General features: G+C 41.8%; 1 protein-coding gene across 2 annotated transcripts in view; it reads right to left on the reverse strand.

The window, feature by feature from the left end:
* Nucleotides 1–3,420: 3,420 nt before the first annotated feature.
* The window catches only part of LOC147418013 (uncharacterized), a 62,351-nt gene continuing 53,630 nt past the window's right edge, over nt 3,421–12,141 (reverse strand). Inside the window, exons 2-3 of one of the 2 annotated variants that reach the window (XM_086507319.1) lie at nt 6,056–6,721; nt 3,421–5,823 (exon numbers count right to left, since the gene is read on the reverse strand). In XM_086507319.1, coding sequence (XP_086363445.1) covers nt 4,574–5,823; nt 6,056–6,721 — 1,916 coding nt within the window. In that variant the 3' untranslated portion in view covers nt 3,421–4,573. Of the gene's footprint in view, nt 5,824–6,055; nt 6,800–12,141 lie in introns of both variants that reach the window. The other variant, XM_086507318.1, reaches the window with a different exon arrangement.

Genomic DNA, 12,141 nt, shown 5'->3' on the forward strand with positions numbered 1-12,141 from the left:
ATCTAAATTGCGAGTAATTCATAAAAAGGTGATTGATGCTTGTGCGAGATGCACATGTACAAGTACTTCACTTTATCGGATAGCAACAACGGATCATAAACAGGCGTTCGGCGCTTGTGCAAGATATCACTATCAAGCGCCGTACTTTTCTGGTGATAGTGACAATTTCACCAAAATTGACATTTTCAAAATAAGAAAAAAAGGCTTTTTCAACGTGACGTTAGCCTTCTTCCTAATGGCTAAGGAGCATTCTCTCACTCGAGCTAAAAGGCCCGAAAGTGAATCCATTTCTTTCCTAATGATGTGGCTTGCTTTGAACACAAATTTTCATGTTATTCTTTTTTGTTTTTTCAATATAATCCATTCACACTACTATGTGAGTATTGCCCGCTCCCCAAAAAAAAGGGATGGTGATATGTGGATGGAAAATAAGACTCATAATTGTTTATGGTTTATTTGAATTGAATCAATGTATAAAAATATCATAATCTTGGCTTTCGACACACACAGTTTAAAAAAACCTAGTCAGAGCAAAGGAGGTATGGAGCACCACAATGACTACGATAGGTCTTTGGTGGTACTGAGGTGTGTTCATTTGGTTTTTTTTTTTTTTTTTTTTGGGGGGGGGGGGGGGGGGGGGGGTGTTGGGGGTGTCGGGGGTTAAGAGTGACGTAAGTTCATTTTAAAAGCAGAAAATACGAGTACCTTAAGATTGTGCTACACTTTAATTGTTGGCATTGGTTGTGCACCACTTTGGTTGCAAATATGGCCACTATGTGTAGCAAAGTAGTTGGTCAACATGGTAACATGGCCATACAATGTAGCAAAGTAGTGAAATCAAAATTAGGTGGCATGGTTTAGTTTGGCAGTTGTGTGTCTGAAAAAGATCCTTATGCCATTTTGAATGTGTCAACAAAATTGTTATATGCACAAAATGTGGCCCATTTATGCAAGATGGTTTGGGGTTTAAGTTTGTTAGATGTCATTTTCACCAATCCACCCTCTAGCTCAGAAGGATTTTAAGCTCTACGAGCAAAGCCACCACCTCTTGGACACTTTACCATATTCTCATGATCTAGTTCTTGCTAGGTTTATAGCCAAAATGAAATCTGCATAGTCAATTAGGGCACCCATCCTATCTCCTCCTCCATACTCTCTGCTTTTGACCTAAGCTTGTGTATCTCTCGCATTCAAACTTGTGGAATACCTATTGTGAAGACCTATGGTCTATGGTTTAAGAAACATGATGATTGACTAGAAATACACACTTTTTTGCTTTGTCTCAATCCATTTCTAAGTCTTGTTGGTCTTTTGATGAAAATTTGATTAATGATTACATTGTTTCTATAGTTCTTCAGTAAAGAGATTTAATCTTATAATTTCACTAAATCAATTTTATTTATGAAGAAATGGAATTTGTTCTTGATGTCGGAGATATTCTTGATCATGAGGACTCACACTACATTGTCACTATGTAACATGCTCAATATGCCAACAAGATTTACCCAGCTTCTTTGCCAACGCCCTAGATCCATTAAATTTAGAGGGCGAGCCTTTGTGAAAGAATTCTAGAAGTTGTTTCCATCTTACTTTGGGAAAGATACAATCTTCCATATCTCTAGCCATGCAAATGAAACTTCCTCATTAAGTGAGGCAAACTTGTAGCACAAAGATTTGGCCTAGTATTTGTGTCTCCGCTTGATACACAAGGAGCATTTACAACCAATCAACAATCAGATCCCAATGCATCATAGGTAGGAATGCTTTGTTTAAGACATTCTACATAGGCATGTCAACTAGGGTGACAAGCCCCACATCACAAGGGTCGAAAAGAATGCAATGCTTGCAAGGATAGACTAGGCCCTCCAACTGCTTTCGAAAAATCCCTTTGTGCTCTTGCTAGGGGAGAATGAGTAGATTAGGGACCTAGCAACCCAGAGATTCTCTAGCCAGAAATTGAGTTATTGAATTATCGTGTCTTATTGACAAAGAATGAGGTCACTACAGATATTACACTAACACTAGACGAGATATTTGATACCATCCCAAGAGATTTGAAAATGCTATTTGTAAATGTTGTTCATAACCTCAACCTCGTTGTATATGCAAACATCTTGATAAATACACTCATTTCTTTCGCTATCAGTTTTTAAAAATTTCCTCTTTTTAAATCACAATACAAATACAAAACTCTGGTCTAGTGATTACCATCTTTTGAAGTGAGTTTCTCTTCAAGCTACATGGATATAAAACTATGGTTTAATGATTGCCAATTTTTGTAGTATTTCTCTTTAAGTTAGAAGAGTCACAAAGATGTGGTTTCATACCCATTTTTTGTAGTCTCTTATTAAGAAAAATAGATACAAAACTTTGGGTTAAGGTAGTTTTTTGAAATTATTGGAAGTTTACCAATTGCTCTACAATGGCGTAAAGCCCTATTTGCGATTGTCTTCTTCCAAGACAGAGATCATATCATCCACCTCCTCCATATCTGAAACACCCATTTGCTATCTCCCACTCCATCTCATCACCGCTCATTCTCTCCTCAAATTGAGCCTCATGTATTTGAAAGTGGCTAAGTCTTGCTTGTACCATGCAAGGGGCTCTGCAATGGGGCACAAGAATGAGATGCATAATACAAAAAACATACACCAAATCAACTGCTCGTGAAGGATTGAGATAGTTATGGCACTTAGATTGAATGAAGTCAAATGCTGATGACCAATTTTTTTGTAGCTACCACTCGATGCATCGAGGAAAAGCACCCTTGTAGCTATGTGTTGCAGCTCTAATTTCTCACCACCATAATCTTTCCACTACAATACGGCACTCATGTCCTTTATTGCCTCTATGTGTCAGGGATCGTTGAATATACATTTGCAATTGGCATACTCAACCCTTTGGTGGAAGATCTCTTTTCCATCATCTCACGCAACAATTCCAAGCACACCTTATTAAATTCTACCATGACCTCTCTATTTGTAGCTTGACCATGCAATTGGAACTTGGGGTCCATTACAAAAGCTGCAGCACACAATGGGGTGTGCATTTGGGCCCATAGCATGTTAGCTATAGCCACCACTTGGCTCTTCTCTTTGGAGTGAAGTGTAGAAACTCTTTGCCATCTTTGATGGCCTCTGACATCAACCAATGAATCTTGCCAAACACAAACTTATCAGTATCCACAGTTCAAAGTAGCTCAAGAAATAGCTTGTAGACACGCAACGCTTTCTTTAGGTTCTGCTTGAAGGTAGAAGATTGCACTGACATTTTGTGATTTAACCATCCCAATGACAATCTATAAATAGTCTCATTAAGACAAGGTTTTACTACTTGCATGTCAATTAGCATATAGAAGGTTGTGACAAACCTGGTTACACAGAATGGCTGCAATGTTTTGGTGGGGTAGTTAGAGTGAAATAGCGCAAAAGAGAATTGACTCTCCTATTTAAATTCAACTATCATAGTTGCATTCAACAATGTTTACTTCACAAAGTTCGATTTTTCGATATCTTTCGACAACGAATTCAGAGTGCGGAGCAAAACCCTCCCATGTTAGTTTAGAATGCTTGTCCATGACAGCCATGCCTATCTCCTCCTAGTTGGACTCATTGTTTGCACTGATGACAATCACATTCTTGGGACCGCCAACTTTTGCAATAGCACGCTCATAGATCGCCAGTGGTCTTTTCTGTCAAAGATGTGCCCATTGCCTCAAAGGACATGGTTCATTACATTGAAAATACTTTTTTGGGATAGCTAGTCAATCCATCAATTGCGATTATGCAAGCAAATGCCGAGACAAAGTCGAAAATTGTTCACTGTAGTATTGCTATAGTTGGGCTCTTTACTTCATCTACAAACTCAAATCTACTCGATTTGCATCTTGTCAGAGTCTTGCATGGGTCCACTTGAAATGCCACTCTTGCTTTGATTTCTGCTCAAAAAGAGGCATATAAAGTTTGTTGCAAATAGGGATAGTATTTTAGCCACTTTTTTTTTCTTGCCACTTTGCCCAAATAACTATAAAACACAATCAAATATGACTCTTCACTATAGTCGTATGCTCCTTTGCCACTTGATAGGCATTAACGGTAAACGGCCATCCGTTACTTTGGCGCTGAAGGGCTTTTTTATTTTTAAATGGTCAGGCTGAGGTTGAGACTTCCTGAGAAATCTAAATCTCTCTCTCTCTAAAACTGCATGGGGTGTGTGTGTGTGTGTGTGTGTGTGAGAGAGAGAGAGAGAGAGAGAGAGAGAAAGAAAATATGTGCATTGTGAGTCCTAGCTTGAACTTCTGGCTCTTTTTTGAGCCATGTTTTTTTGGGGGCAATTTTACAAATTGTCGCTTCTGCTGCTAATTTCCTGTAGGCACCTGGTAAGAGTCTCAAAAAATGAAAGGAATATTTAATGTGATTTACTTGTCCTGGTAATCTAAGGTTAAGGTTTGAGCTAATTAATGTGCCTCCAAAATTATATGTAATAGTTTGATTGGATTTAGGGAGCCAGAAGCTGGCTCTGGCAAGGTCATCGCAATGGTCTTCTCCATGGCAGCTTGGTGCTCTTTCTATAGTTAGTTTTGATGACTATCAAATATATTGTAAGTCCCTGCAAACCCTAAATGATGATCTAAGGGATCTATGGCTGGTGAGCAGGAGTTCGGGCTAGGAAGGCCATTCATTGCCATGCTTAAGTCAAAGTGATCGAGCGGAGAACTGAATACAGTCGGTACACTGGCGCCCGCAATTGTTTGGCCATTTGAGAAACTCATGGACATATCATGATCCATCCATGGGGTCAGGTCGACACACGCAAAGTTCGAAAACCAATCAGAAGTGTCCATGACATCAAGTGAGTGCCAGCTTGCAGTTGGTAATGTGGAGGCAATTGGTTGATCCGCTGGCGCCGCATCCGAGCATGCAATCAGCTTTCTTTCATCGATAGCAGACACGGATAGCTTCTGTGATGTTGGGGATGCTGTGCTGCCCAGAAAGGTTGCTTGATCATACAAAAGGGGGATTATAACTTGAGAACTTTGCCTTCTAAGAGGTGGGGCAGAGTAGGGAAGAAATGAATCCCAGTCAGAAACTTGAGGATTTGCTACCAACGGCATGCTTATGTTTTGGTTATCGGCCAGGAATAGGTTGGCTAGCGAGTCTAAATCTAAAGGCGGGCAAGGAGATGGCAGGATATCAACAGTAAAGGAAGTGCTAGAATGAGCAACAAAGCTTGAATCCACCTCAAATTGTGAGGTTGTCTCATGTATCGTTTCCCCATATGTAGATTGAGAAGTACCGGGAGTAAACATCGGTATGTAGTCCATCGACACATCCACAGATTGCTCATTGAAACTACCATTGCTCTCCGACGACTCGGCTGAGCTCTTCTCTTCACCTTCATTTTGCTGTGCATTCGGCGGCGCATTTTCTGTTCCAATCTGATCGTCGATTGTCCCCCATGGGGCCTCCTCAGGGAAATTGAGGCGTGCTCGGGCTCCCCGAAATTTGTATGCTGCCTTATCATATGCTCTCGCAGCCTCCTTGTCGGTGTCGAACGTACCGAGCCAGACACGGGCGGCCTTCTTCGGGTCGCGTATCTCCGCTGCCCACTTTCCCCAAGGTCTTTGCCTCACTCCTCTATACCTCTTCTTCTTTGTTTCCGGTGCTTGTGGGGAGCAACAGCTAGATTGCGCCGCCCTCTGTTGATCAGCGGCAATCCGTTTGAGTCTCTCTAAATTGCGCGAAAACGCTCGGGGATCACTCCCTTCTGAACTGTTTAGCTTCGCCAGCAACTCATCCACCTCCTTACCAATCTCAGACTTGTCTGTTGACAAGCAGACAATTAGCCATTGACAAATACCTATTCTAACTGCAAAAATACTAGGATGCAAGGCTGTGCAGGCTGCATTGCGAGCACACAGCGTGACAGTGTATGCATGCACATAGGTGTAGCACTCGTCAATGCTCAATTTGATGTGTGTGTGTGTGTGTGTGTGCGTGTGTGTGTGTGTGTGTGTGTGTGTGTGTGTGTAGTTCATGGTTAGACCAGGCCTTACTTGCATCAAAAGGGTAGCCCCGCCGGGGAGGATATGGGCCTTGCCGCTGCTGGTACTGATGTAATCTCCAAGCCGAGTGTCGGCGGTCAGAATTGGCACTAGTGAAATAGGACAATTCGAGCGCGTGTGTCGATGCAGGCGGTTGCCAAGTGGCAGGAGCCAATATATTGGTATCAGGGATGCATTGAGGACCCAAAGGCAAATTTAAGCCCCAGTAGGGCTGCCTCTCTAGGCCTCCCTCGGAGCCAAGCACTGGCTGGCATACCAATGGTGGCATATTGGAGAGCCTCTTCTCAAGATCAAGAGGATGTAAAGCATTATTCATACCACAATTACAGGCCGCAAAATTGACATTTTCTTTGCTTCTAATTAGGCTGTAATTAAGGGGCTGTTCCCACTTGAAACTGTTTGTTGAGCGGCTGTTCCCACTTGAAATAATTTGAGTTAATGCTCCTACCATTACTTCATCATCATGCCTGTTCAGTAGCATGATGGGGTCACTTGCTTGATCTTCTGCTTTGATGGAGATGGCTGCAGATGGCCCTGCTGGTTCTTGAGGTGGGTACTGACTGTTTTTTTCAAAAGCGTTATTTGTCTCGCCAGCACCACATGGGCATGGGCGCATAGTTGCCTTAATGCAGCCCTTCCAAACCAGATTAAAAGTACCTGCAAGGGAGGTACTATTAACCAGAGGTGCTTCCTCTGCTAGTAGGTTCTCGGGTTGAGCAGGTCCTTGCAAAAATGCTGTGCAGGTTGGAAAAAAAGTAGATTTGGGAGTTGATTTGGGGGAAGGGGGGGGAAGCAGAAATGGGGAGGAGTACTTGGCACTGCTTGTGGACTGCTGGGAAGAAGAGAAGCAGCAGAGAGAGAGAGAGAGAGAGAGAGAGTGTGTTTTTGTGTGTGTATGGGTGCCTTCCTCTTCGTATGTTGCACTGCTGGCTTCGTGTGTGAGAGTTATTGGGAGTCGTGACACCTGAACTTTGGAATCGTCCCCGAGTTTTTATATATACTCTCACTCGACTTTAAAATTGCGGCCCAATCAAACCGAGGGAGAGTACGCACGTGTCACGTCGTAAACGCGCTTCTTTTACCGGGGACAAAGCGCCTCAATCCTTCGGTTTTAAATCATGACGGCTAGACATCCCCAACTTGCCCGACCTTTCCAGTGCCAAGTGGACAAATCACATTATTGAAAATTTGCATTGAAATATTATTGGATAACTTATATTCTACAATTTGCCTTACAAAATAAGCTCACGTCACTATCTAAAATGGTGTCCCTCAAAGGGGATCTACGGCCCAAGTTAGGCCACGTGGGCGGGCTTCATCTGTACCATTGGGCGGGCTTCATCTGTACCATTAGATTGCCATATAAATTGGGCTGAACTAGGGTATAAATTAGGCTCGTATACACCCGCCGTGTCAACACATTTAAGTGATGCACCATAACATGGTTGTAAGGATTGCACGTGGGAACCATTAGGTCCTTGGTTCAACCCAGGGCTGATCTCCTGCGCGCGCGCGCAGGGGGGGGGGGGGGGGGGGGGGGGGGGGGGGGGGGGGTAAATTTTGACTAGGGGTGACATTTTTGCCCCCTATGGAGGATTGGATGGTCTAGATCTCCCCATGATCTTCGATCTCTCCATATTTCCCCCCACACACAAGCGCTCACACATGACACCGCATGTTAGATAGGGATATCCCCTTAGATATGAGGGGATGCCCCTATGAGGTTGGGGATGTGACCTCCGATATGAGGTCACATCCCCAACTTCTCGCAACCCTCCACATTGTCTGGCACGATGCCTTGCGGTAGGATCAATGGATGGAAATGGCAGGCTTCCACGTCTCACAATATGGAGTGTTGATCTCTAGATATCTAAAGTTGGGTTTTGGATACACTCCAATGCCATTCAAACTCACACCCCATCTTCAAAGGCACAAAAACAAACTCTTGCTACCTCAAGTGAAAGACGAAAGTAAACTCGAGCCAAGAGGAAATATGATATCAAATGCTCTTGAGACATGGGAGTCCTTGATCCCAGGTGAACCCTAGCATGTCAAATAGAGTTGAGGATCGACATGGTCCTTCACTTAACTTCCACTAATTTTCGTTTAACGAACACCAAAACAAGAGTGGACAACGATACAACTCTAATTGCATTAGTAGGGGGTCATGTAGCAATTGATTTCATATTTCGTGGAGGAATGGTGCTCCCTTCTTACCATCATGCCAGGAAGCTGAATAATAAGGGTCTGAATCGACTGGGACACTTATGAGACAGTGACAACAAGAGTTGGAAAACCATTGACCTTCTGGTTACCCAGCACCAACTGAATAGCTTGGAGGTCTTGCCGGTCCACAAAGTGAGGAAAGAGCTTAACAATATAGTGATGCCTATCTGGGATTCGGAATTTGACTGGAATGCCTAGAAATGGCCCGGAAGGAGTCTCTTCTAGAAACCCCATCCTAAAGACATTTACCAAACAATGATGCATAAGACGAATTGGTGTAGTCCCCTTAACAAGATATGGAAAAAACAATGGCAGAGGAAAGGTGGGAGCAAGTAATGGAGAAAATAAATATTGTATTATAAAGCTAAAATGTCCACTCCACTCTAGAAGGCCTTAAATTTGAAGCCCATTTTGGGCATCATTGACAAGGTGAGCTTCATAAGATGTCCAAAATTTTGGTGAACGTTTCAATGTGAAATTTATATTTAGTTGAAAGGTGTCATTAGAAACCTAAATATGGATGTTAAGGTCTCACGCACACACGCACGCACATATATATATATATATATATATATATATATATATATATATATATATATATATATATATATATATATATATATATATATATATATATATATATATATACACACGCACACGCGCGCGCACACACACACACACCTTTTAGTAGAGAGAGGAAAAAGAGCTCTTCCAATGAGAGAAGAGCTTACGTTACGTAGAAAAAAGCTTGATATTAACAAAAATATAAAAGATGCATTCAATGAGCAAACGGTCCTTGAAAAAGATACCTTCTTATTAAATGTGAGTGTCTTTATCCAAAGTCCTATATTAGACTTTTCCACCAATGGATATTTGTAACTCTCTTTTTCTCTTACAATAGAAACTCTCTAAATTTTATACATACTAGTGTGGCCGACGGCCGAAGGCGACCGTCTCTCTCTCTCTCTCTCTCTCTCTCTCTCTCTCTCAGACCTTGTCTCGCCAGAGCTGCAGGTGCACACAGACCGGACGCAAGAAACATTAGAAGATTTCGGAGATCATTTGGAGGGCCTTCTAAGAAATTCTATTTCTCTCTCTAGAAAAAAAAATTAAGTTCAAAAGAACAACTAAATACTCTAAAAAGTGAACCTAACTTTTCAGCATTCCTTTGAAACCGTCACTTTTGCACTAAATGCGAGTGCCTTTTTCACGAGCTCGGCGTCGCTCATTTAGAATGTTTTACGTCATCAATGAAATTTTAAAAAATCACAAAACTCTCAACTAGTGTCAAAATTTGAAGATTCTGACACCGCCAGTGCGTCTGGAACGCCCAAAAACCTAAAAATCGAATGTCTACTTACCCTTTTCTGACACCCGGAGAGAGAAATTACCAACAAACTCCTAAAAATGGGTCTTGGAATCACGGCGCGCGAGGGACAACTTTTGTTTTTGTAAAGTGGCCTCTGCGCGCCGTGATCCACAAAAGTACTTGCCCTTTTCTGACACCCGGAGAGGGAGAAACTACCAGAAAAACCCCTAAAAATGGGTCTTGGGATCACGGCACGCGAGGGACAACTTTTGTGGATCACAGCGCGTAGAGGTCACTTTACAAAAACAAAAGTTGTTCCTCACGCGTCGTGATCCCAAGACCCATTTTTAGGTGTTTTTTGGTAGTTTCTACCTCTCTGGGTGTCAGAAAAGGACAAGTAGACATTCAATTTCTAGGTTTTTGGGCGTTCCGGACGCACTGGCAATGTTAGAATCTTCAAATTCTGACACTAGTTGAGAGTTTTGTGATTTTTTTAAATTTCATTGATGACGTAAAATATTCTAAATGAGCGACGCCGAGCTCGTGAAAAAGGCACTCGCATTTAGTGCAAAAGTGGCCGTTTCAAAGGAATGCTGAAAAGTTCGGTTCACTTTTTAGAGTATTTAGTTGTCCTTTTGGACTTAAAAAAATTTTCTAGAGAAAGAAATAGAATCTCTTAGAAAGCCCTCCAAATGACCTCCGAAATCTTCTAATGTTTCTTGCGTCCGGCCTGTGTGCACCTACAGCTCTGGCAAGACAAGGTCTAAGCGTGCGCGCGCGAAAAAGAGAGAGAGAGAGAGAGAGAGAGAGAGAGAGAGAGAGAGACGGCCGCCTTCGGCCGTCGGCCACACTAGTATGTATAAAATTTAGAGAGTTTCTATTGTAAGAGAAAAAGAGAGTTACAAATATCCATTGGTGGAAAAGTCTAATATAGGACTTTGGAGTAAGAAACTATAATGGCAAGCATTGTTCCAAAAAAGTGTAATCTCCAACATCTAAAGGCTCTGCCTGAGCTTGAGTCTGTTTTGTAAGTTCTATGTTGTGCTTAATACAATCCACTCACAAATTGTGAGTTTTGCAAAAAAAAAAAGTGTGTCTTAGCTTACAATAGTGCCGCTTTGATATTCAAAATTCCAATTGAAAGAAAGAGAAAAAGAAAAAGAAAAAATCTCACTTTTTAAATTTTCCTCTTGTAAGATGCATATCAAGGAAGTGTGGGCGGTATCAAAAATGATCCATATAAAGGAATTGTGGATGGTATCAAAAATGATTTTTCCTGAACACTGATGGCAGAACCTCATACCATCATTATCAGAGGTGAAAAGAGGTTGGATTTCGACGTAAGTAACTAAAGCCCGGGAAAAAGACTTTTGGTGTCATTTGACTCCTTTCATTGCACTAAAAGGTGTCATTAAAATTTGAGTGAAACTCAAGGATAGGCATCCATTTTAACACCTGCTTCACTCTCAACAACAAATAATATTCTCTCTCTCTCTCTCTCTCTCTCTCTCTCTCTCTCTCTCTCTAACCCCATTCTGTGTGTCGAGATTTACCTTCCTTTGTATGTTTTTAATGAATGCCTTACAAAATCAAGCCTTTCTGGTCCTAAGGCAAGCAAGGCTACAATTGCTTTGCATTATATCCGCCCAAGCCTCCCAACACAACACAATTCAATGGAAACTACAAGTAGTGTTAAACTGCAACTAGAAATTGCTCCTAACATTCTACTAGTACTAATACAATTCATGGTGGCAAGAAATCTTCATAGGGTCACACCACATGAAATTGAGGGCAACAACTAGTATATATGAGGCTAAGGTGCCCCCCACATGCAGGGCAGTAATTGTAAGACGAGAAAGATTTCGTTGATGTGACATGGACTCTCTCACACATGCATAAACAGGAGGGGGGTAACTTTGGAAAAGGCAATTGCACCTCTTTGAGGGCAATTAGTCGAGGGAGGAGGAGGTAACTTGAGAACAGTTACTCCTCCTCATGTGTGTGTCCCCTAAGTTGTCATGGAAATAAGGATGTGGTCATGCGGGCACCAATGCCAATGAGATATAATTGATGCATTTACCAATAAGATATAATTGGTACACCTAGGCCATAATCGACCTAATTGCAAAGAAACTTGCAGAGTTTTTATACATTGACAAATAAGTGATGCACATGTGACCATGCATGAGGCACAATTATCTCATGAAGTAACTGATATCGGACCTTCACTTTGACCATTGCTTAACCGATAACTTAAAGTCTTTTGTGACCGCTAGGACTAATCGCATATGCAAAATTTTTAAGCAAATATTAAAAATGTGGAACTTCCTTAGAATAAAAAGTGAACAGTTAGTGAGTGTAGTATGTTCACAGACAAGGAGACCATAATCCACAAAATCTGGACATATCGTCACAATCCAACGAAGGACATTAGATCTTGTTTTACGGTATTCAAGAATTCTAGTAGATTTTGTTAGAAGAGTATGGTTCAAAGAATGAGGGCGGAGGACAAAGGTGAGGAAATTTCCTAGATACATCAAGG

Source organism: Adiantum capillus-veneris, chromosome 30 (assembly GCF_014529385.1).
Source record: "Adiantum capillus-veneris isolate H3 chromosome 30, ASM1452938v2, whole genome shotgun sequence".
In the NCBI taxonomy this organism is placed as follows: Eukaryota; Viridiplantae; Streptophyta; class Polypodiopsida; order Polypodiales; family Pteridaceae; genus Adiantum; species Adiantum capillus-veneris.